Here is a 26,464-nt window from a genome sequence, read left to right as displayed (position 1 = left end):
CTTCTTTAAAATGATCCTATTGTGGCCACTGGATAAATAATCTTCACCCACTCTTAACACTGTTGATGTTCTTTTAGGTTTCTTCATTGATTTTCTCATTCAAATAACCACAGAAGTCTTTGAGGAATTCGTTCAACTTATATAGTCCAAAACCTGTTTTAATGTCATTCCTGTTGATTTACTTTTATTACTCAATCATCAGTTACGCCCTTCCAGTAGATGTTTATGTCTAAACTTAGTTTCTGCCTGACATCTCTCACATCTTATAAAATTGTTTCTCAGACAAGAAAGATTTCGCATAACGAAAACGCCAACCAACATGAATTAATTCAGCCAATTTACGTCGCAAAACCGAAATTACATTATCTAAAGTCTATTGAATAGTAAACAGTAATATAATTCAGTCGTGGACCATCTTCAAGCTAAAATTTCAATCAAAATGAAAATGATATTCAAACCGAGGTATCCCGAAGAAATAAAATAAATATCAGCCAGTTCGGCACACCATCGCCGCCATCTCGTGTCGTTAGATTTTGCATTTTCTACTTCGCCATGCAAATTATTTACCCACACAACTGCCAAAACCTGTTATTTCCCAATAGAGATGTTATTGAAATCGCTGGCTAACCTTATTCCACGCGAAAATAGAGCGGGTTACCCTAACAAGACTATAAAATTATGGAATATTCCCTTAGACAATCAGTTACGTAAGTTTACTATCGATACGAGGTAAAATCTTCGGTTAGTAAAAAGCATATTAGCAAAATTAAGTTAGTTCAACGGAGGATACAATAGAGAACAAGTTATTAATGATATTGTTTATATATTAGTGGAATATACAGTGATGTAAATACATATTGGACCATCCTTTAATATAAAGTAAGTTAACAACATTTATTTTAACATATAGCATAGTTTTTCGTATATTGAACATCATTATCATAAATATTTTTAATATAATATAAGAAATAACTAGTTATACCACTTTGCTTCTTTTTTGAAGTTAGTCAAAAAGCTTTTTGATTCGAAAACCTCACCTCAACCATTACATTTTACAAAATTGCTCAAAGAGATTTAACAACATCTGTGAGTATTATACAGTTAGCTGACTTCGATCAATTTCAGAAAAATGAAAATTGTCATCTCTCTGCAGCATTCATCAGTCTTTTGTTTTGACTCAACGCTATAATGATTCACTCAAAACTCCTGAAGATACTTCCAAATCCAACCCAAAAAATTTAATTCTTGGTCGATATCTACACAGAAAGTTATTTCAAAACTTAAAAATGGCCATCAGTCTTTTGTTTTAACTCAAGGCCACAGTGATTCGCTCAAAACTCTTCAGAATTCTTCGAGTATTTTTTAGAGTCGTACTACATCGTATATTTAACTAAAAAAAATCCCTTTTACATGCCAAAAAACTAACTTTAAGTCTTTGTGACCCCATTTTAAAACAAGAATCATTTCAACGCTTAAAATCTGCATTCAAAGCACTCGTTAACATTTTGTTTTGATTGAGTACCATGGTGATTCACCTGAAAATGCTTTAAATATTTTTTAAGCTGTACAAAACTGCGTTTGTCATCCAAATGTTGCTCTCATTATAGATACATTTTGCTTAATATTTTTAAAAATTTATTTTGATCACCAAACTACTGCGGCAAAAACGTTGATATAAATGTGTTAAAACTGATTTAAAAGGCAACTTAAAACAAACACTCCTATTATAACTACTATTTTTATATTCTGTACCCTGGAGTTCGTTATGTTAACGTGTGCTTCTGAATATAACTCTTCTGTGTTAATATATACACGCACATTTAAATCAGCAGTCTGTTAAGTTCATTAATCAACTTGACGTCATAAATAAACCGTAATTTAGTTCTTAGGGGCTTTTAGAAACCAAGAAATCGTTTAAACATTCTCGACAAACAAAAATAAATTACATTTTATTGAGTTCTGGCTCTGAGTCCTTTATTAGCGATGACCTAGCTATCTTACAAACGAGCTTATGTATTTTTTGGTGTAATACTATGCGGAAATGAAACTTCATATAAATCCCTAAAGCTCTAATCTCATTATAAACTTCATGCTGACGTGGTCCTCAGACTTACGTTGACACGACAGTATTTAATAGTAAATAATGATAGATCGTTGTTAGTGAGGTGTTGTGTGCTACCTTTAAATCAACAAAAAGATTGGTTGTTGCTTTTTTTGTAAAAACTGGTCAGTACAATTTAATACAATTAGAAGTATTTATTTACTTATTATTTATAGTAAATGGCCACCATTAGAATTAGACATTTAATAGTTCAGTTCTGTTGTCAAACTAAAAATAGTGAGAGTACAATAAAATATTTAAATTTAAAGTAATTTAATCATATAATTCTGGTTATTATTTTAAAAGATGTGATATTACTGATTGTAAACAAATAGGCAAGGTTCCGCGAACTTGTTAAAGAATCTAGTATGTGCCAGACAAAAAAGGATAAAGACATGTTTGGGTAGCTAATATATGTATTTTTTTGTTACATCTTATATTAGATATGCTTAGTACAATCTTAATTTACACACTAGTTTATTACTATTATTATGTTATACTTTTATCGATACACAAGCAATACGAATATGAGAAAAATACATGAAAGTTATCAAATTAAAGTTAAGTTAGACTACTAAGAAAAAGTTACGAATAATACTTATACACTATACAGGTTCATGTGGTTTTGTTCGCTTCAATCTTCTAATTTCCCGCTTGTTGTCCTATAGCTGTACTATATTGCTGTGATTTAGTAACGTTATTTCATGCTTTCGTCATCGTTTAGTTCTTCCATTGATATTTTAATGCACCCCATAAGTCTAGATAGGCTTTCAAATTTAGACTGTTCGGTGAGTTCTTTATTTTTGGATGATGCCATAGCGGCTTCTTGAGATTTTTGATTGTCAGGAGCGTATCACTACAGAATCTTGAGCTTTGTCAACCTTCTATCTGAAATTTTGTAATGCTGTTTTTTTTTGGTGAAATTTTTTGCATGTTTTTCTGGTATTCTGCGTATCCTTTATAATTGGCACCAAATCATTTCTCTTTGCATAATCGTTCACAACACTTGATACATCTTCTGCCTGCTACATATATTCTAGTATGTCCAAGCTGTTAGCAAGTTTTGTTGTTTTGTAACTTTTATTTTACACTTCACTAGGTTTTTAATGTCCAAAATGGTTTGTTATGATTCTCTTTCTTACCACATCCACATAAAACAGAGGAAAGTTTTTAATATATTTTACGCCATTTAAATTTGGTCGTCTCACAAGCTTTTGGCCGGGTATAACTTGGAATTCATCTACAAATTGAGCAAATTACAACTGCAGAATTACTGTCAACTGCTGAAATTATATATTTTCGAAAGAAAATTTAAAGTCTCACCTGAAGGGCCATTCTCAACACTGCATATCGATGGTAGGTAAAATTGCAAGCATGTTAGACTAAAAGCAGACCAGATTAGACTCAAATTCAAGCAACTGTACTGGTTAGTCGGAAGATATTCTCGGCTTGACCTAAAATTAAAAATATTAGTTTATCAGTCAATTTGGACCTATTATGTGCAAAGATGAGATTGCACTAAAACATCAAACCAATTAGTAATTCAACTTTTTCTACCTTTAAATCAACATAAAATATTGGTTGTTGCTTTTTTTGTAAAAACTGGTCAGTACAATTTAATACAATTAGAAGTATTTATTTACTTGTTATTTATAGTAAATGGCCACCATTAGAATTAGACATTTAATAGTTCAGTTCTGTTGCCAAACTAAAAATAGTGAGAGTACAATAAAATATTTAAATTTAAAGTAATTTAATCATATAATTCTGGTTATTATTTTAAAAGATGTGATATTACTGATTGTAAACAAATAGGCAAGGTTCCGCGAACTTGTTAAAGAATCTAATATGTGCCAGACAAAAAAGGATAAAGACATGTTTGTGTAGCTAATATATGTATTTTTTTTGTTACATCTTATATTAGATATGCTTAGTACAATCTTAATTTACACACTAATTTACGAATATGGGAAAAATACATGAAAGTTATCAAATTAAAATTAAGTTAAGACTATTAAGATAAAATCTTGATTTCCTGCTACATATATTTCTAGTACGCCCAAGCTGTTAGCAGTTTTTACTGTTTTGTAACTTTTATTATACACTTCACTAGGTTTTTGATGTCCTAAATAGTTTGTTATGTTTCTCTTTCTTACCATAAACGCATAAAACAGAGGAAAGGTCTTAATGAGCTTTAAGTCTTTGACCGGCATTATAATTTATTTTGAAAAGAAAATTTAAAGTATCGTCTAAAGGGCCATTATCAACACTACATATCGATAGTAGGTTTTTTTTAACTATAGGATTGACACACTATTAATAGTATCATCTTCAGTGAGTTGATGGTAATCCTCTATTAGACAGCTTACCAATTTTTCAATCATATACATATCATATATCACTCATATCCCAATGAGATGATATTATCCGCTGCGTTAACGTCATTATTTGACAGGACCAATAAGTAATAAACTAAGGCTCAAAGTATCTGATATAAATATTATGTTATACTAGCGAAAAACGCAATTATTCAACTGATATTTATTTTGTAGCGTTATCGAAATGTTCGAACACTGTTAAAGCGTATGAAAAATAATTTATATTCCTGGGTCAATCCTTCTAACCTTTTGCACAAAGCGGTTCGCAATTAATCAGTGTTTAATGTAATAATCGAGTTGATTATTAATCTTAATGACCACCTTCAGCTTTATTCACTTTTAAACCGTTTCGAATTTGGAACAAGTCGGTCGTGTTTTAAGAGATCTTCTAGAGCGGTAAGTTGAAACTATTTACGGCAATTCGTTATCATTTCCTTATCCGGTAGGTGATATAGTTTGTTATTTAATATGAGACTGTAAGCGTTTTGTGTAAAATATAAAAAGTCCGCTGCGTTCACCGTCTTCGCTGCTCATTTCGCCACTTCTAAACTTAGCATACTAATCCTTGTTGGTTGATTTTCCTGGAGCAGTGTCCGGAAACTCGGCATTAAGCTAAGTTTTTGCTTCAACTGTATCTTTTCCCTTCAAAAAGCAATATTTTATAAACACGCGAAATTCTTTGTTATCCATTATTCTCACAATAACAAAAGTTGCTTCACTCAAAATGCTATAATTCACAAACTAATGACAGCTCTCAAATTTATACAAACATTCTTTGACGCTCAGAGCTAACTAAAAACTATATGGATTTAATTCTAGTAGCGCCATCTATGTGTCAGGCGGGGACTTTTCAATTGACCTTTTACTGACGGTCTATAAACGCGACAAAACTATATCACAATTATGTAAAACCATAACAAATATACTGATCAATATTTCAAATATCTATTTCAGTAATTGGCAGGTTTACTATAGGTTTTCAATATAATCTTGATCTAACTTTTTCCATTTATCTTAGGTAATATTTTAGTAATATTGTTAAAGTGCTTCAGGGAAGGAATTTTCTTCCGAAAAATAGTTTCAACGTCGCTCAACTTAATATAACTTATACCATTGATTTTCCCGGAATTTCAAATTCAAAACATAGAGCAGCTCAACACAAAATATTTCCTCCACCCAACGCTGCTATACAAAATAATTGGGATACATAGTTGATATGATGTTCTCGCTGCAATATTCATTTCCTTGACTCATTTACAGTCGTGGCAGATATAGTTTACCGTTAAAAAGTATTATACAGGTGGGGATTTCACAATATACATTATTCCAAAAACTGATTATGATACTCGTACAGTAATCTTATCTTAGATCTCAGATTAGTATCACAACAGAGTGTTTTAAAGAATATAATTTGAAGAATATCTTCATTCTCGCTAATTTATCTGTATGAAACTATGCTTCATTTGATTTAATATAAGTATATTGAAAGTAACTAAGAATGATTCATCAATAGAGAAGAAAGAATAGATTACGAAAGATAATCAACCTATTGTTGACTGGTTGTAATGTTTCTCAAAAAGATAACTTGAAACAGGAGATGCAGGTTTGAATTATTGGTTTGAAATGACTGAAAAGGCAGAACACCTAAGGAGAATTTTTTTTATAAATATGGGAGCTACCAACTACAACCAACAAAAATCTACGTTATACAATGAATGAATGATGGGAAGATGTGTGTCACATCAATTGAATGACCCGCAAATACAAAATCGAAAAATCATCTACATCGTTCTGCATCGAATAGTAGCGGATGATGAATAGTGGATTTATTTTGAAATCCCAAGCATAAAATATCATGGTTATCACCTGGTGAAGCCGACCGATCGACTCCAAGGTCAAATCATTTTGGTCGCAAGACAATGCTCCGCGTTTGGTCGGACGAGAGTAGCGTGGTGTATTACGAACAATAGAAACCTGATTAAACAGTTAATAGTGATAGTTATTGACAATAAATGATTAATTTGGGCCACGCATTGATCAAAAAACGTCCAGAATGGGCCCGAAGCCACGGTAAAAAAGCAAAACTGGCAAAGGAAGCATTGAAAGCACTTGGATGGGAAATATTATCGCACGCGCTGTATTCTCCAAACCTTGACGCAGCTGACTATCAACTTTTCGTATGAATGGGACACCCCAAAGATGGACAAGATGTACAGAATCGAATGGCCAATACTTTGAACAAATACATTTTTGCATTTTCTTGATAAAAATTTCCAAAAAAAAACGGTAATAATTTTCCGGTACATCTGTTATACTCTATAACACTAAATAGAAAAGTGTTATCCAATGCAGGGAAAAGACAAAACCATCGAATTTAACCACCACTAGGTATCGTTGATCAAAATACAAACATGAACCTGTTAAAAACGCTCAAATTATACCTGTCCTTTTTAACAAACCATAATAATGGATTTAGCGATATCGAATGTCAACAAAGTGGAAAAAATCCTGTAATTCTATATTGTAAAGTTAAAATCTTCCGGCACCTAGTTTCTGTTAACAATTAAACTCGCAAAACAATGTCAATTTCGAAATCAATTTTACGATAAATTAGTAGCGAAACGTATTACTGGTTTTATCCAACATGCATGTAGTTTGTCGATGTTGATAACGTATCGGGCTTGTCATATAGACTAACTAAGGACGTCAATTTAGCGGCATTAGGGAGTGGTGAATTAAGTTCACAATTTGTCACTTAATTGTCCGCATATTTGTAGAGCGAATTAAAATTACAACGGCATCATTAACAATATAAATATAAGGTATTTTATTCAAATAACACTGTCCTGTGGATGTAGTAACAATAAAACTACCACAGTTTCTAAACGACTCTACATTTACTAACCTACAACAAATTGATGGTCGTACCTTTCAGCTGAAAGAAATCTCCAGTCGATACATCATTATATTTAAAAGACAATAATTTATTAACCTGTACTCTTATATAAAAATGTGTTCTCTTTCCCTTGGTTACTCTACCCTTCTACCTGTAGAGATTTAGCCATCAGATCATTAGACTGTCGTTGATTGTTTTATGTTTTGTTTATATGGTTCTGGACAACTTTTCCAGCAAAATTTAGTCCTTCGAAATATCACTCTCCACTATTCTTGCATCCTGGTAAAATCCACTCTGGTTCCTTCTTTTCTTATTATAAAAGATCAATTGAAAAGTCCCCGGCCTACCATAGTAAAACACATTTTTTTTATCCAACATAGTTCCCTTCAAGGGTGATACATTGACTATAGCGATCTTCCAACTTTTCGATACCATTTTTCGACGATCACCTCTTCGTTCGACGAAAATTTCTTCCCAGCAAGCATTTTTTTGAGACCTGAGAACATGAAATGGTCGCTGAGGGAGAGATCTGGAGAATACGGTAGATGGATAGATTGTTGCCATCGCTTTCACTGAGCTGTGACACGGTGCATTGTCTTGGTGAAGCAGCACTTCCTTTTCCTTCAAAGGCGGCCGTTTTTCGGCGATTTAGTCCTTCAACAGGTCCAATAACGCTATATAATAGTCGCTGTTAATGGTCCTTCCTTTTTCAAGGCAGTCAATGAAAATTATTCCATGCGCATCCCAAAATACAGACACCATAATCTTGCCAGCCGACTGCTGCATTTTCCCACGCTTTGGAGCGGGTTCATCGTGTGCAGTGTACAGTCCACTCGGATGACTGCTGATTGAACTTCGGAGTGAAATGATGAAGGCACGCTTTATCCATTGTCACATATTGACACAAAAATTCGAGTTTATTACGCTTGATCATTTTCAAACACTGCTCTGAATCATCAACCCGTTGTTGTTTTTGGCCAAAAGTAAGCTCGCGCGGCACTCACTTTGCACTCAGACTGAGATTTCTCACACCCAAATATTCGTGTATGATTTAATGTACACGTTCAGTTGATATCTTTAGAGCGTTTGCTATTTCATTCGATTCAAAATCATTGTGGATTTTTTTACTGTGTTCGTCGGTAACAACCTCTTTTGGGCGTCCACTGCGTTCACCGTCTTCGGTGCTCATTTCACAACGTCTAAACTTAGCATACCAACCCTTGATGGTTGAATTTCCTGGGGCAGTGTCCGGAAACTCGGCATCAAGCCAAGTGTTTGCTTCAACTGTATCTTTCTCTTCAAAAAGCAATATTTTATCAACACGCGAAATTCCTTTTTATCCATTTTTTCACAATAACAAAATTTGCTTCAGTCAAAATGTTATAATTCACAAACTAATGATCCGACAGCTGTTAAATTTATACGCAGCACCTTTTGATGGTTAAGGCTAACTAAAAAGCATATGGATTTATTTCTAGTAGCGCCATCTATGTGCCAGGCCAGAGACTTTTTAATTCACCTGTTAATTTCACTGCCTCTATCACTCTTAGAATATTCTAGCTACATCACACCTATAAAATATGAATTAGCTCATTACTTGAATACATCATGGTAGAAATAACCGTCCAATTATTACCAGTTACTACAGTTTTTACTATTTGTCACCGTTCTGAAATCTGCTGATATTTCGAGGTGGACTTTTAACATATGTTGATTCCTATTTAAGATCATTGAAAATTATTTTTTTATAAATTTTCAAACTACCAAAGTTTAACGAATACCGATTAGAAATCTTCAGAAAGAGTCACTAATATTGCCATGAGATAAAAGGAAGATATAGATAGCAGAAATGATCAATCTCAGAAAAGGGGTGTAACAAAAATGGACAGGATAGGAAGTAAGAAATAAGAAAAGAAAGGAACGCTAACAGTACATGGAGGGCCAAACAGAGGTAAAGAAAATATGGGAAGCAAAGATAGGAAGAGAAACATCGGAGGGCGACATGGAAATACTTCAAAAGAGTGGAAAAATCTCAGCCGAAGCAAAAAAATACACAAATACCACTAAGTGGTACAAAATTTTAATTAACTAATGTACTTAAACCATAAAAATAGCTACGTTCACCAAAACCGCTATATTCTATAATATATACTAACAAATACCACAAAATAATAAACGTCATAACTTATCATTTACCTCAGACTTATTTAACAATTAGAATAAACCGAGATCAATCATCTGACATATATATTTTTGTCACCATGTGGTTCCAGAACAATTAATTTCATACACATATTTCTTTTTTTTTTGTGTGTGTTCTCTTAATATCCCGAACAAAAAATCATCCATCTTAGACAACTAAGACGACATTAATTACTCGAACAAATGAATGTAAAAGGAGAGACAAACAAAAACATTATAATTATTTCCTTTATTACTAATGACTGTGCAGTCAATTTGATTGGGCGTTTCATCAATCAAAAACACAGAACACAATATATATATATATATATATATATATATATATATATATATATATATATATATATTTATCGAATAATATATAGTTTGATTAAATGCACATAAATAATAGTAGGTTTAATTCTTTTGGATCAAAAGATTGTTAATAATAAAAACGACAAATGAAGTCTAAAAATAGGCAGTACATTCATTAGAATCTTAATGTTTATTAACTTCTATTAATATAGCCTTGATACCTATATAAAATGTTATAAGTACGGATTTTAACTAATCTATCGATTGATGAAATGAACAGAATGTTCTCGCATAAGATAAAAGTTTTGATATTGTAATTATGTTTGAGGTTTTGTTCAATAAGTTCCAGGAGCACCTCAACAAACAAAATTCTTCTTTATTGGCGCGATCCGGAATTATAAACGGCCCGCCCTCCATATCGGACACCAACGCTAACATGTATTCAATGATATACGAGTAATTATAACCAGTGATGAACCATTTATTTTATTACTACGTGAACAACAATAAATGTCTCCAATATTGATGGGCAATAGTCAACTAATGAAGCTGTTAACCTTATTGAATTATTACCGATCATATTTCAAATTGTAAGAACGTAGTTTGGTTAACGAATAAACGTTTATTTTTGCTAATTATAAACGCTTATATTTTATAACGTAATTTTGTTAATGAGCATTTTAAAGTTTAATAACTCTAACTTTGTCAACCTACACTATAATTGTCCATATAATGTTCTTGTAGCTGTTAATTAATTATAACATATTGTTATTGTTGTTGTGATTGTTATAAGTGTAAAATGGCAAGATTTATTTAAAATACAATGATAAACCTTTTACGAGGTGTTAATAATAATAATAGTACCTAAAAAAAAACACATATTTTTATATATTGCAGTGATTCTCATTCAACCCCTTCAGCCTCCATACTCTAAAGTAGTAGTACGAACATAAACACTATAAAGTTGGTAACAGTTTGACCTTGAGGAACTCGCTGACGATAATCCCATGAACATCATTAAAAAATCGTTTCTCAAGTTTAATACTTTTTTCTAAAGCTTCTTGTAAATTTCCCAGTTTATTGATTTATCGTGTAAAATAGTTTGTAATAATTAAATCTATATCTATCTTGAAATTCTTATTCCATAATTCATCAATAAAATAAGAAGAATCTGAAGGGCAGAAAAATCAATATGTCATAATAATGAAAATAATAAAATCCAGTATTACCCACATATAGCTTTTATATCAAATTATAAATTACTCCCTCAAAATTTATTCACGGTCATTATGAATAGTAAAAATTAAAATTAAAGAAGCATTTTCTTTCTTGGTGTAAGCCCTGTTCATAAAACCATTACTAATTCTACTCAAATACAACGAAAACAAAACGATTAAAGGTTATTGGCTACAAAGCATTCGCTATTATTTAAATTAAATGTCCTAATATTAATCGCTGATTATCTGACAGTACGGTACGTCGTTGCAATAAAGATAATTACTTTACGCATGTCACCCATCTGTGAATGTTAATGGCAAAAATATTAATTAATCTTAACTGTTATCAAACATCACGTGCTGTCACCTATTCTGACGTATGATTATTCTTTAAGATAGTTGAATATTCAACAACATTGAATATTTTTTATATGAAACGACGTAAATGGTCTCGAGTCTTTTACATCATACTTTTTAGGAGGTAATATAGCTATCGGCAATATCTATTAATGAAAATTCGAGAAAACAACCGAACCCATAAAACAGTTCTAGGAATTTATGCTGATGCTGCTCCACAATGTCCCAATTGATTTCCAAGTGAATTAAAAGACTTGGTGGCAGCAGCAAGGTATTGTAGTGTATTACGAACTGCTAACACCGAATAAACGATGTACATTGAACAACAGATGCTGTTATTATCTTAAAGACAATGGTCAGTCAGAGATTGCAAGAGATGTAAAGATGGCACTGTTAGAACTCGAGGTTCCGAAGAACCCAGGTTATTCACCAGACATATTATCTTCTCATTACCACCTGTTTAGATCGATGCAGCATTTTCCAGCAGGTTTCGAAATGCCGACAATGTTCAATGATATATAGACTTATTCCAAATACCTTCGCTGAAACAAAAGTCCCTTTCAATGCACAAGAAACTAACCCTAACACTATTTTGGGCAGTTTCTGAACAAGAACTTAGTCACTAATTTTAATCAGAATAGGGTAAGTGTACTTCGCATTCATATAATTATTGGACAAGGTAATACTGTTTAATACATGATCTTCAAAATTATTTCACACTGCACAGCTACTTAAAAGTTATTTGATACTGCCAAAAAGAAACGAAGTTAGAAAAAAATTAAGTTTAATTATAAACGAATTTGATAAAAATATCACATCTAAAACAAATAATCAGATTAATTTATCCCATTCACAGTACTTCAGATAATAAGATATTAAAGCTAATTAACAAAGTTCAACGAAAATTTCCTATAATTAAAAACAATTGGTTACAATAGCCCTAACAAAAACAAAACATCATCAATGCAATGCAATGAAATTCATAAATTCATCTAACATTATTAGCCAGTAGTTTCACATACTAAGCAAAACGTTTATTGAATACCGAACAACAAGCAGCAATCTCCGAAAATATCGAAAAAAACCCTAACGATAATTGTGAATACAATTAAGATGGTAGACAAATTCGTTTTTCACTGTTCCGAGTCACTTAAATACGACAGTCAAGGCAGCAGGAAGATTTTTTTTAACGTTTATATATAGGATAGTACGCATTTTATACAGTCCAGTACCCACCTGGTTAACTTGATCATTCGATGATAATTACCATTTCAAAAACGAATTGTTTACGAAAATTATCGGGGTTTTGTAAAGTGTAACTAGTTGTGTCTTAAATATACAGTGAACAGTAATCAGTGATAAAACCATTTAGAAATAAATTAGAATGAAGGTACCGTTATTATTATTATATACTTCCTTCGTAAATACCAACAAAACATTATTATACTATAACTTATACTCTTCTGATTTTAACTATATTTTATTCTGACCAACAAAACAAAGAAATCCTTGAGAGAGTGAGACTATAATTGTATAACGTACGAAATCATATGGAAACATTAAAAATGTGTTTTATCTTGGACTTTTATTGGACTCAAAGCTTGATATCATAAAGAAAATACTTGTTTAATGTGTTTCTTCTGAACAATTCACCAGGCGAAGTCTTCCGTGCCCAAATTATCAATAATTATTGACGAAATCAACTAAAAATTTTATGGTTTTATCGATATTTTCATGGTTCTACTGCCTATTCTTGATTTTTTATTGTTAATCTTCTGCGGTATTTCTACAAATAATTTAACTTGAAACCCGACATTTTATTCAACTATTTTTAGTAATGCAAAATTCCCAAAACATTTAAAAGTATAATGACCAGAAAGAGCAGGTTTCGATCCATCGAGTGATTCTACTTACAACAAACTTGTATGAAAAAAGAACTCAATCTCTTGAAAATGTATCAAATCCTTCATTCCGAAAGAACTTTAGGATCAAAAAGCATAATCTCGAACCAAAAAAGATATAGTACCATAAACATAAAATAGTATTTCCCTTCCTCTCTATCACTCATTTTTCTTTTTGAACAATACTAGATATCTTGAACTGATATATAAATGATATCATTCAGTTTGTGAGTTTTAAATTTAGTAAGAAATCGAGCTAAATCCAGTGAATAAAAAGATATAAAATAGGCGGTACGATATAAATTTAATTATTGATGAAAATATATTCTTTATCATTAACTCATGTCAAATTATTAAAATAAACTGTACATTGTCATAATTAGTTAACTAACAGAAATAACTGCTCTATAACATTAGAAACAGCTCAAATCACTAACTGAGCAGATGGTAATACTAGTTTGAAATAGTCCCGAAATATAAAACGCATCTTCAATGGCAATAAAGACAGATGAAATAACATTCCCCATTTCTATAACTTTATAATAAATAATTTATGGTATAACTATATAGTAAATATCATTATTTAATTAATTAAGTTTATCAGGATGCTTTTATCTACATAATATTAATGTTTTCTTACATAGCGATATACTGTATTGTTATCTTAATAGTTAGAAGATTTTTATGCACTGTTATCCATTTAAGTATAAATAAGATTGGTTTTTCTTTGTTTTGATATACCATTGCAGTTTATGTAGTTTAAATTTATAGCAAAGTGTGAGGAATTGTGGTAAGAATTACACATACGACTTTATATTTTGCACCCATTTGTAAACTGCTTTCTGATCCAAGCTTTGAGCTAAAATATTGTTATTATAGATATTACAGTTCTACTAAAAAAACATAAAACACAAAACTTAAAAAAAAGATACTGTATAATTCATAAAAATTTAATATATTAGAAATTAAATGTTTTTTTATACTAATTGATTGCAAATGGGGCAAATTTTAACAACAAAAACTCTATTAATTCACAGGTCAGAAAAGGTATAATTAATTTTTCCTTGTAACTACATATTATTAATATTAAAGATATTCGTAGATAATATTTTATATAAAAGTGGTACTGATGCAATTTATTCAAAATAAATTCTTGAATTAACCGATGCGAATATATGTATATTAAATGTATTTAAATCTAAATAATAAATATATTCAAAACTAAAAAACAGAATGGAAATAAAAAACCGTCTTTGGTTACCATGTCTAATAAAATAGGTTTAAGAGTTCTAGCAACTAATTTCAATTAAATATTTTAGGAAAAAAGTGTTTTTTTATTTAAAAGCAAATGGTATATATTACAACAATTTATTAACCACAAATATCTGGGTTTCTTTTTAAATGGTTCTTCCAGTCCAGATCTAACATTTCAGAAACTGATTTATCATTTGATGGATGTATTCCCCCTGATGCACTACATAGTTTTAAAATATGACATAGTTTTCACCCACAATTTTACTCTATTAGCCAAAAGGTTTTTTCTTTCTTCAACCTATAGGTAAATCCAAAATTGTTTGTCAATTTGTGGCGAAATTTATAACAATAAGTTTATTACCAATTAATATATGATTAGATCATCTAAAGTAAATTACTAAAATAGTAATGAATAAACTTTATGGCATTATTAATTTGTTATAAAATGTTCATTGTTAATTAAGAGTTCTAGCAACTAATTTTAATGAAAAGTTGTGGGAAAATACGTCTTTTTTTATTTAAAAGCATGGTATATATTCCAACTATTTATTAGCCACAAATATCTAGTAATTTTTTCATATTGTTCTTACAGTACAGATCTAAAATTTCAGACCTAAACTGAATTAGCATTTGATGGATATTCCCTATAGTGCACTACACGTAGTTTTAAATGTAACATAGTTTTTACCCTCAAATTAACTATATTAGATCAAAGGCTTTTTTGTTTCTTCCATCTACGAGTAAATCCACTGTTGTCTATTAATTTCTGACGAAATTTTTTCTAATATACCATGGAGATTTGGTAAATTTGGATCATGTTAATATTAGATTTCTATTTCATAATTGCAAACTGTAAAATAATGGTTTATAGTGGCGTGTTAATTTAGATTGTCTTCCAAATAACCATGACATTTTTTAGCATAATACCGAGTTCTACCCACTTGTTTTTAAAATTCCATTTGAACTTAAAACATAAAAAATTGTCAGATATTAAAAGATCGTGAAATAGACTAATTGTAAGCGAATGAAACAAAATCAGCCGTTAGTTGTCATGTTCTTAAATGTTAAGAAATAATTGTAAGAATATCCTTTTTCAGTTACGAAGAGATTCAAAGATGTACCACAAAAAGATGATACGTAACCGATTATGGATTTGCGGATCCAGCGTATTATTTATCGTCATTGGCATAATCCTAATATGCCTCAGGAGCGTTATGTATAAATCAATCTTCAGCATGCTACTGACAATGGAGCCTGGCTCCTTCTCGTTTACCATGTGGAGAGAAAATCCGATCCCGTTAACGCTGCAAGTTTACCTATACAACTGGACAAATCCTGAACAGTTATTTAACAGGTAAAATAATCACTGTACGCCAATGTCGACTCGTTTAATTTTTATAGTTAAAAATAATACGATTTTTTAAAAATTATTTTCATCATCTATTAGATATGCTTAGTACTGTCCGGTTGTACTTGCATTAATAAGCAAGTAAGGCGAGTAAGGAATTATTATATTAGTATGTACTTCCCAAATTATTCGTCCAATAAGTTCACTGACTGGAAATGTTTTGTTTCTTTGTCAATGAGATCACATCACCATCTCCCTCGCCACTAAATGTCGTTGAACAAAATACATGTAAATGGATTCATAACAGCAAGAAAAATAAAAGAGCAAGATGAAAATGATGATATTCAGGGCAAGTTTAGCATGATTTGTTGAAAACATGAATAGATCATATACAGAAAGTAATATTACGTAAAATAAAATAAAAACTCTATAGAGCTTATACAGACTTGATGCGATATTGTTAAAATAATCATGACTTCTACAGAAGTTCTTGTATATATTAAATCAACCCAAACATAAACAAAAAAAAAATGCGTTTTCTTGAAATATAGCTCGATTTTTAACAAATACTTGATCATCCAGTAATATTGTCATTGATGTTACATCACCATCACCCTCACCAATAGATGTCGCTCAATAAAATACGAACAAGAACCTAACTCAATCAAACGATATATATATTTATAGTTAAAAATAATACGATTTTTTAAAAATTATTTTCATCATCTATTAGATATGCTTAGTACTGTCCGGTTGTACTTGCATTAATAAGCAAGTAAGGCGAGTAAGGAATTATTATATTAGTATATACTTCCCAAATTATTCATCCAATAAGTTCACTGACTGGAAATGTTTTGTTTCTTTGTCAATGAGATCACATCACCATCACCCTAGCGAATAGATGTCGTTGAACAAAATACATGCAAATGGATTCATAACAGCAAGAAAAATAAAAGAGCAAGATGAAAATGATGATATTCAGGGCAAGTTTAGCATGATTTGTTGAAAACATGAATAGATCATATACAGAAAGTAATATTACGTAAAATAAAATAAAAACTCTATAGAGCTTATACAGACTTGATGCGATATTGTTAAAATAATCATGACTTCTACAGAAGTTCTTGTATATATTAAATCAACCCAAACATAAACAAAAAAAAAATGTTTTCTTGAAATATAGCTCGATTTTTAACAAATACTTGATCATCCAGTAATATTGTCATTGAGGTCATATCACCATCACCCTCACCAATAGATGTCGCTCAATAAAATACGAACAAGAACCTAACTCAATCGAAGGATGCATAACAGCAACGAAAATAAAAAAGGAAAGACGAAAATAAAGATGGTCAGAGCAAATTAAGCATTATTTGTTGAAGATATGGGTGGAAAAAGAAAAAATAAAAGATGTATTCAATAATAAGTAATATTGCATAAGAAATAAAATAAAACCTGGATAGAGCTTCTTTAGACTTGATGCCATATCGTCAAAATAATCATGACTGACTGGTTCTTCCGTTTCGAATAAGTTATGCCAACGTAAAATAATTGGTGAAAATCAATATAGTGAAAATATTTTTCCACATTCCAACCTTATATTTATAAAATAAATCTAATCCCTGAAAATACGTTCGCAGTTCTTGTATATTTAAATAAGCTCAAGCGTAAACTAAGGCGAATGTATTTTCTTGAAATATAGCTCGATTTTTAACAAATACTTGATCCTCCGGTAATACCACCCGTATCCTTCGATACCATCTTACGCTGCCGGACGCAATTAAAATCAAGGATAACTCGAATGAATGCAGAGATCCTAAAGTCAAGGACGTCATAAAATAATCTACCAGTATTCGGAAATACTTGCAGGAAAACAACAAAATCAAAACGGCTTATTTTAGAAAGGCTGCTGTACCTTTAGCGTACAATTTCAAGCTAGTCTCGGAAGGCCTGGGGAAACACTTGGATTAGCGCTTCAGAAAAACCCATGAATAGTGTAAAAGAGTTCCACAAATCGATTTATATGCAGCTTTTTTTATTAATCAACTACGGAGATACCACAATACTTTTTACTCGAATCGATATTAATTTTATCTGAATTATGTATAACATATTGTAATTACTGTTATTAAATAGTTTTCCTTTGACTGGTAATGTACAACATCGCAGCATAGTACTAGTGAAAAACAGTCCAGTATTATATCTATTGATCATATATCTTCTTATTTTTTGCTTTCGAGGTTCTAAAATTACATATTCATCAGATATGGACCCATTTGACCGACACATGTTTGAATATCAATTCCATACTACTTATTTACGAATAAATACATATCTAAATGTTTCTAAACTAATCGAATAAACCTTAAAAGGGCTGTGTGAAAATAATTATAATACCATTCAATTCAGCGTAAAATTATTTACAGTCCTTGTGATTTTCATTAACCTGCTATTATTAGAACGAAAATGACAGCTAAAACCTCGAAAACCGACCAAAAATCGCAAATCTTCACGACTGGAAAAGGTGCCATATTTTTTGCCTCTTAGATCAAATTGTCATTAACAATTTCTAGGATATCAAACAAAATCAGTAATCGACTGATTTTTTTAAATACATATATTTTTAGGTGAACAGAAGGAAGATGTATGTTAAATTGTCTTTGGATTAACAATTTCTAGGATATCAAACAAAATCAGTAATCGACTGATTTTTTTAAATACATTTTTCATTTTATAATTTAAAATCCGAAGGCTATATAAAGATTATTAGAGTACCATCCAATTCAGCATAAAATTCTCTATAATTTCTGCAATCTTCATTGGCCCAAGATGATTTGAATAGAAATGACAGTAAAAACCCTGAAAATCGCCAAAAATCGCAAATTTTCACGACTATATGGAAAAAGTGGGAATTTTTTTTATCTCTCGGATAATGATAAAACTCTCAAAATATATATATTTTGGGGTGAAAGAAACGAAAATCCGTGTTAAATTGCTGTGGGATTAAGATTTTTTAAGATATCTCACAGAAACTGTAACCCATTCATTTTTCGAAAATACACTTTTCATTTCATAACTTAAAAAATAATGGTTATATAAAAATTGTTATAGTACCATTCGATTCAACGCAAAATTCTCTATAATTCCTGTAATTTTCATTAGCCCAAGATAATTTGAATAGAAATGGCAGTAAAAACCCTGAAAATCGCCAAAAATCGCAAATTTTCACGACTATATATATGGAAAAAGGGTCAATTTTTTTTACCTCTCGGATAATGATAAAACTCTCAAAATATATACATTTTGGGGTGAAAGAAACGAAAATCCATGTTAAATTGCTTTTAAATTAAGAACTTTTAAGATATTTAACAGAAAATGTAACCCACTCATTTTTCGAAAATACACTTTTCATTCCATAACTTAAAAACTAATTATTACATAAAAATGATTATAATACCATTCGATTCAGCGCAAAATTCACTACAATTCCTGTAATTTTCTTTGGCCCAAGATGATTTGAATAGAAATGGCAGTAAAAACCCCAAAAATCGCAAATTTTCACGACTGTATATAGGGAAAAAGTGCCAAATTTTTTTACTTCTTGGATCAGGATCAAATTATCAAAATACGTATAATTTTGTGCGACCCAAACGACAATCCATCTTAAATTGCTATAGAATTAGTATATTTAAAGATATGCGACATAAACAAAAATCCACAATATTTGTTTATCCATATTTGACTTTATATATAATTTAATATTCATGAATTCGTTTAGATAACGCTCGTTTCTCTTTTGCAGAACAGTAAAACCTCATTTCAAACAGCTTGGTCCCTATGTCTTCGACGAGACAAAGAAAAAAGTCAACATCACATGGCATAAAAACGATACCGTATCGTATTACTATCTGAAGAGATGGTGGTTCAATGAGGCCAAGAGTACCAACAACTTAACGGATCTCGTCACATCTATTGCACCCGTGAAAATGGTAAGAACTGAATATATAAGTTACGTTTGATCTATGAATATTTGTTGTATCGATTTCTGGATAGATCCCACAGAAAACTAGATCTTTAGCTAATAAGTCAGCCAGCAAACTCCTTTAAAACTCCTAACTACTATGGCATTATATCTCGCAAAAACTGTTTGAGTGTTATCTGTAACCCCAATTACCATATTGGTATGATTTAGGTCCCTGGGACATTTTCTTTGGCATTTCGACACTTGGAGGTCCGGGAACCCTGGAAAAATACATTGTATATAATAGGATTACATACGTTTGGGCAAAGAAATAATCCATTTGCATGTTATTTCAAATATTTTACCATTTTCTTGACTACAGTAATAAGATGCTCATATTTTCTGCTAGACAACGGCCACAGTAGCAAAGGACTGGAACATTTTCGCGAAAAAATCGATATCCTTCTACCTGACGTCACTTGGATCAAAAATTTACGATACCCATGCGGCAGGAGACATATTATTCAATGGTACTAGATCCGCATAATATGACGAAGCTTGTAGAATACAAAACATATTTTTTTTTAGGTTACGACGATCCCATTATCAATTTATCTCACAAGCTTCCGATGTTTGCGGCACCAGACCTACCAGGATTTGATAAATTCGGTTGGTTCTACACGGTAAGGTCTTTCTCCTTATAGGTTAATCGGATAATTATTTAATGATTTAACAGAAGATGGTGTTAAAAACCTTGGGTTCTTTTTGTTTGAATAATCCTTGATAGATAATTAAACAATATTTAATTATGTATATACAGGGAATGGACGAAGTAATATGAACCTGTAACATGTACACAGTAGTTATTTATTGAGACACCATTTTCTTGTAAAAAAGCGGAAAGTCTTCCTGAAACAGTGTTGCTAAAATGCAACAATATTATTTTGTCTATCCCTAGTAATACCGAGGAGAAGTTTTAGCAGGACACAGATCAATGAAGGCAATATTGTCCAAATAAACCCCAGATTGTATTAGCAGCTAAATGTATAGTTCGCAGCCATCTTAACTAACAAAATAATCTAATAATTTCGCTAGAAATCTACAAAAAAAATCACAAGACAATTTGTTCGGTCTATTAGTTATGTTAATGTTAAAGGATTCTGTATCTTATTCAAGGTATTGTCCATTTTTCAAGAAATTGATACATCAAGACTCATAAATTAATATTTGAATCTTTCTTTACTTTCCTTTAGGCGAACTCTTCTGGATATCATTAATTATGAACTGCACAAATATCATGAAAGTATAACAAGAGACCACTTGGTCGCTGTATAAACCGTTTGTACTTTACGTTTCTTGAACAAGAATTTGCAGGAAGTACTTTAACCTTAAAGAAATGAATTAAAACCTTGAATATTCGTGGAATTTACAATAGCAGATTGTTCATTGACATTACCATCAACATTATAAATTCCCTAAACTTAGAATGACAAAATTTTCTTGAATATAGGTAAATGTAACTACGCGGCAATAGCAGTTTACAAATTCGAAACATTTTTAACGCAATAAACTAATAATATTAAAACTTTTTGACATGATATAACTAAAGAACAAATAAGTTATCATCAAGTTATGTCGTTCCTGATTTGATATATATACTAAAATAAAACGACATCGGCTAAACCTTTTTTCTCGGGACATATTCCCCCCTCCAACACAGGAAAATTCGTTATCAAACGTCGCTTTCGTCTAAAAAACACGAACGTTTAGACGCTATTATATTTCCAGAGGAACGATTCGAGGACCTACGAGGGACTATTCAACATGGGCGTAGGAAGATCGACGAAACTGGGCGAGCTATACGCCTGGAAGGACATGAAACAAACGCCATTTTATCCCGGCCATTGCGGGAAGGTAGAGGGGTCGGGAGGCGATTTCTTCCAGACCAACCTAAAGAAGGACACCGTAATAAAGATGTTCTCGCCCGATATGTGTCGCTTCATCGAGTTCGAGTTCGAGAAGGAAGAAATAGTGGGCGGTATACTCGGATATAAATATTCGGTCGGCAAGAGGGTGCTGGACAATGGTAAATATTAAATTATTTTTACAAAGTTCTGTTACATCTTATTCTGTTATCTGCCCGAATACTTGCTTCAGAAACTTTTTTGGAGTATGGATATGCAGATACCAGTGAACTCACGTCATCTCAATTTATGACGTCAAAATGTGTGCAATGTTGTCGCACTTAATTTTACAACATTCTAATTTGAACAAAATAATGAAAGGAAAATGTAACAAAATAAAATTTAATTTAACATTATTATCGAAGGACTTAAACTAAAGTCTATTAGAGCCACCATTCTTTGTAGATTAGAGTTATTTTATTATACTTACATTGAACCACCTAAAGTCTAAACCACCTGAAGTGGGGCTTTCTAAACCACCTGAAGTATCCCCTGGAATTATACATAGTATTGGTTTTTTTATTAGAGAACATTTCTACCATTTTAGGATTAATTCTTGTATCCATCGTTCTTGTCAAATCATTCTGATAACATTGTATTTCTCCTTATTTTCTTCTATTACTACCTGTGTACATTTTTCTTCATAAAATTATACTTAATGACTGCATTCTTCCAGAAATTCATTGGCTACATATGAAAAACACTTTTGATTCTCTTCTCGTACATTTTAACCAAATGTATTCTGATCAATTACACACACATCTACGCCATACAAATTTATATTGTTTTTCTTTTTTTTGAGAGAATTGTCTATACTAATTTTCAGTACAGCTGCAACAGAATAAAAATATTTCTAACGCATCCTTCTCATTCGAAGGTATTGATTTGTTCAATTATTACAATTGAAATGTATCAAAACAAGCAACATAAAGATTGTCCGTTTATAACCTCTTATTATTACTAATTTTTTGACAAATATTTGACATTTGACAGCCGAACGATTTTTAGAGGCTAATTAGGCTAGATGTTCGAACATATCAGAGAGCATTGTATCTCTTTTTAATTAGAACCACAATAAAATGAGAAGGAATATATCGTCTAGAATTACAATGGATTTAGAAACTGTAATAGGCAATACATTACACATTTTAATGACGTAAGGTCACTGCTACTTTGGATATATAAACATATATGTTCTAATTGTGTAAAGATGAAAAAAAGTAAAATTTGTGAGATAAAGAAAAATTAACTCATTATTCGAATATGCACTTATAAAGATCAAAGATAAAACAAACCTCTCAAAATATATGTATTTTAGGACTAAAGAAATGAAAATCAATGTAAAATTACTGTACAACTTATAATTCTTAAGTTATGTATTATAAATAGAAGTCCACTCATTATTTGGAAACACACTTTTCATATCTTAAATACAAAAAGTTGTATAAAAGTTGTTATACCACCATTCATTTCAACGTCAAATTCCTTATCAACCCCGTAATATTCATTAACGTATCGTAACGTATTAGAAAGAAAATAACCGCAAAAAAAATTAAAAATTATCATATGCACCTGATGATCCAGACAATGTTCATGTGATTTTTATTCATAATTGTCTTTGTCCGATTTTAGGTACAAAAATAACAGACAGGAAGTGTTTCAACAAGGACCCCAATGTGAGATCCGGGATCGTAGACATATCTGCCTGCCGGTATGGCTCCCCCGCGTATGTGTCCCTGCCCCATTTCCACAAAGCCGATCCATTTTACACAACTGCCATCGAAGGGCTTCAACCGGACGACGATATTCACAATTTCTTCATGACATTCGAGCCGGTAAGACCACCAAATGTATTGTTTTAATATAGTTCCAGTTGTTTTCAATAACCTCAGTGTATAAGTAGCGAAAAAAATATTACTCTTGTTCCAGACCACCGGCATTCCATTGAAAGTTGCTGCGAGATTACAGCTTAACTTGAAATTACAACCTATACCCAGTATTAGGTACGTAGAGTTTATTAAAATAACCACTTTGTTCCCATCTCCCGGCAAGTACCTCCTTCGTTCTCTTTACAGCTTCCCAATTCAAACCATCAAGCATCCTATAGTCTTCAGTTTAAAAAAACCGGCATCAATCTATCTTGACTACAGATAACTATATTGATGAACGAACCTTCCCTTTCCAAATTCATAATCAAACCTGGATCCCTATCCCTCACTTCCCGGTCCTCATATGATTCTTAAAATTTTATTCAGTGTTTCCTTCTTCAGTGGCTAAAATTCTGAATCAACATGTAACTGTGGTTACTACAGACCTTAGGCTTCGTTAGTTCTTCCTGTCTAAGACTACAGTTTTCATGTTGATCTACCCTCTATTAGAATCTATCTTATTAGTTGGCTTTGAGAACATATTATCCTTGTAATTCTATCTTCGAAATGCTCGATAGAACAACGATGTAAAAACTGTGTACATGGTAACCCTTTTCCTTTCATTTGCATCTTTTTCATCGCGTTTGAACATCTGGAGACAGTTCTTCTATCAACTGTTAGCGAGCTGAAAGTTCTGTGAGAATTTGAGCTGGATTTATCTCCAATAAATCTTGCAATCTATTGAAGTATTTTTGGTCCTCTGGGTCGTTATTTATCATCGACATCAAAATCACCACTTTTAAATAATTGAAACCGGATCCTACAATCGTGATATGAAGCAGTAGTATCACTATATGATTCTTAAAGTGTTCCATGGAATTCGGTGGTAGATTTGATCAAGTCAAACAACAAAAATTATGAATAACCCTATATACTAAATGAGAAACTATTATTTTATGTGAAACTATTATTAAACTATAATTTAATATTTGCTTATATTAACATGAGGGTTACTATTTAAATTTCGGGAATTGGAAACACTGTTGACATGTGTCAAGTTTGACATTTTTGATGATATACGTATTCTCGGCAAAAATGGAACTGAATCGTAAACATTTTCGTGCGATGATTGTTTACGATTTTCGACGTGGATTATCACAACAAGAGTGCATCAATCAACTTAATTTGACTTTTGATGATGAAGCTCCATCAAAAACCACCGTATATCGGTGGTTTAGTGAATTCAGTTATGGTCGTAGTTCGCTGTCCGATGAGTTTCGTGAGGGTCGTTCAAAATCGGCTGTTGTACCGGAAAACATCGATGCTTTATGCGAAATGATTAAGCACGATCGACATGTGACCTATTGTGAGATTGAGGCATCCCTGAGGATCAGTTCCAACAGCAGATATGCGATTTTACATAAACACTTAGCTGTGTGAAAGTTATGTTCGTGTTGGATCCCACACAAGTTGACAATCGCTCAAAAAAAAGGCTCGTGTTGATTGGTGCAAAGAAATGCTTAATAAATTCAATCGCGGTGATTCGAAAGACGTTTATAAAATCGTGACAGGTGACGAATCATGGATATATTCATATGATGAAGTACCTGTTTCTTCGGGAAAACTGGCCATATTGCAATAGTTCATCTAGAGGATCGTAAAACAGTAAATTCTGATTGGTACACAGCCATTTGTTTGCCAGAAGTCTTCGGTGTAATAAGTAAAACAAACAAGAGACGCCGAATTGTTTCTCATCATGACAACGCGAGCTCTCACACATCTGCTCAAACAACTCAACAATGAATTGATGGGTCATCCACTATACAGCCCTTATTTGGTACCCAATGACCTCCTTTTGTTCCCATCCGTGAAGAATAAACTGCGCGGTTAACGATTTTTATTTCTCGAAGAATCTATTGAAGCCGTGGTTCAAAAGTCATGTTTAGAAACAATATACCTCATTCGGAATGGAATAAATGCTTTGAAAATTGGTGTAAGCGTATGCAGAAGTGTATCGATCATCGTGGCGAGTACTTTGAAAAACAATAAAAATATATTCGCAGCTTAACCATTCGTTTTTTTTCCGACTCCCGAAATATAAATAGTACTTCGCATTATTACCATTAGATGTCACTGATCTACATAAAAATAACTTACTAAATTTACGTTTAACAACTAATTATCGTATTTTGTTTTACAGGATGTACGAAAACGCCCCAACTACTTATATCCCTGTCCTGTGGTTCGAACAAGTAGCCATCGTTCCAGGCTACATGACCTTTCTACTGCAAGTGTTCCTCCGTCTGGAGAACCTGATCCTCGGTCTGGGCATATTCATAACAATGTCCGCCGTACTATTGCAAATATACACGTGTCGCAAACTGTACACGACCAAGGTTTTCGAGGATCCCGAAATCATAACGAGAGAACAAGTGCCATTGACCTTAAAAAACAAAGAGGTCGAAATAAGTAGATAGTGAAATGTAAATTAACCAGTTTAAATAATGAGTATTACGTGTTAAAATGACGTCGTATGTGCTATGTGTCAGTGAAAAATGATGTATGTATATAGCAAACCGAAAATGTACTGAAAATATTTTTTAGAACTTTTATACAGGTTATTCGAAAAAAATATTTCTATATAAATCTCCGTATGTTATTTATGATGATAATTAATTGTTTAAGTATAGTATTTAAAGTAAAAATAGCGTATTTCTTACTAA

General features: G+C 31.7%; 1 protein-coding gene across 4 annotated transcripts; it reads left to right on the top strand.

Annotated features, from left to right (window-relative positions):
- Positions 1 to 509: 509 nt before the first annotated feature.
- Positions 510 to 26,464, top strand: LOC143200167 (protein croquemort). Of its 4 annotated transcripts, none has more exons than XM_076410568.1 (9): positions 510 to 879; positions 15,698 to 15,954; positions 19,751 to 19,937; positions 20,319 to 20,439; positions 20,498 to 20,592; positions 21,698 to 21,995; positions 23,506 to 23,708; positions 23,803 to 23,876; positions 25,942 to 26,464. In XM_076410568.1, the coding sequence occupies exons 2-9, from the start codon at positions 15,716 to 15,718 to the stop codon at positions 26,216 to 26,218; spliced, it is 1,494 nt and encodes a 497-aa protein (XP_076266683.1). In that variant the 5' UTR covers positions 510 to 879; positions 15,698 to 15,715; the 3' UTR covers positions 26,219 to 26,464. The 4 variants fall into 4 exon arrangements, with proteins under 4 accessions (XP_076266683.1, XP_076266681.1, XP_076266680.1 ...); XM_076410566.1 differs by lacking the exon at positions 510 to 879 and adding an exon at positions 4,756 to 4,875; XM_076410565.1 differs by lacking the exon at positions 510 to 879 and adding an exon at positions 12,594 to 12,835.

The sequence above is a fragment of the Rhynchophorus ferrugineus genome, unplaced genomic scaffold (assembly GCF_030347505.1).
Source record: "Rhynchophorus ferrugineus isolate W39M unplaced genomic scaffold, kcgeb_rfMv2 rfM7, whole genome shotgun sequence".
Lineage (NCBI taxonomy): Eukaryota > Metazoa > Arthropoda > Insecta > Coleoptera > Curculionidae > Rhynchophorus > Rhynchophorus ferrugineus.
This window is presented reverse-complemented; position numbering and strand designations above follow the sequence as displayed.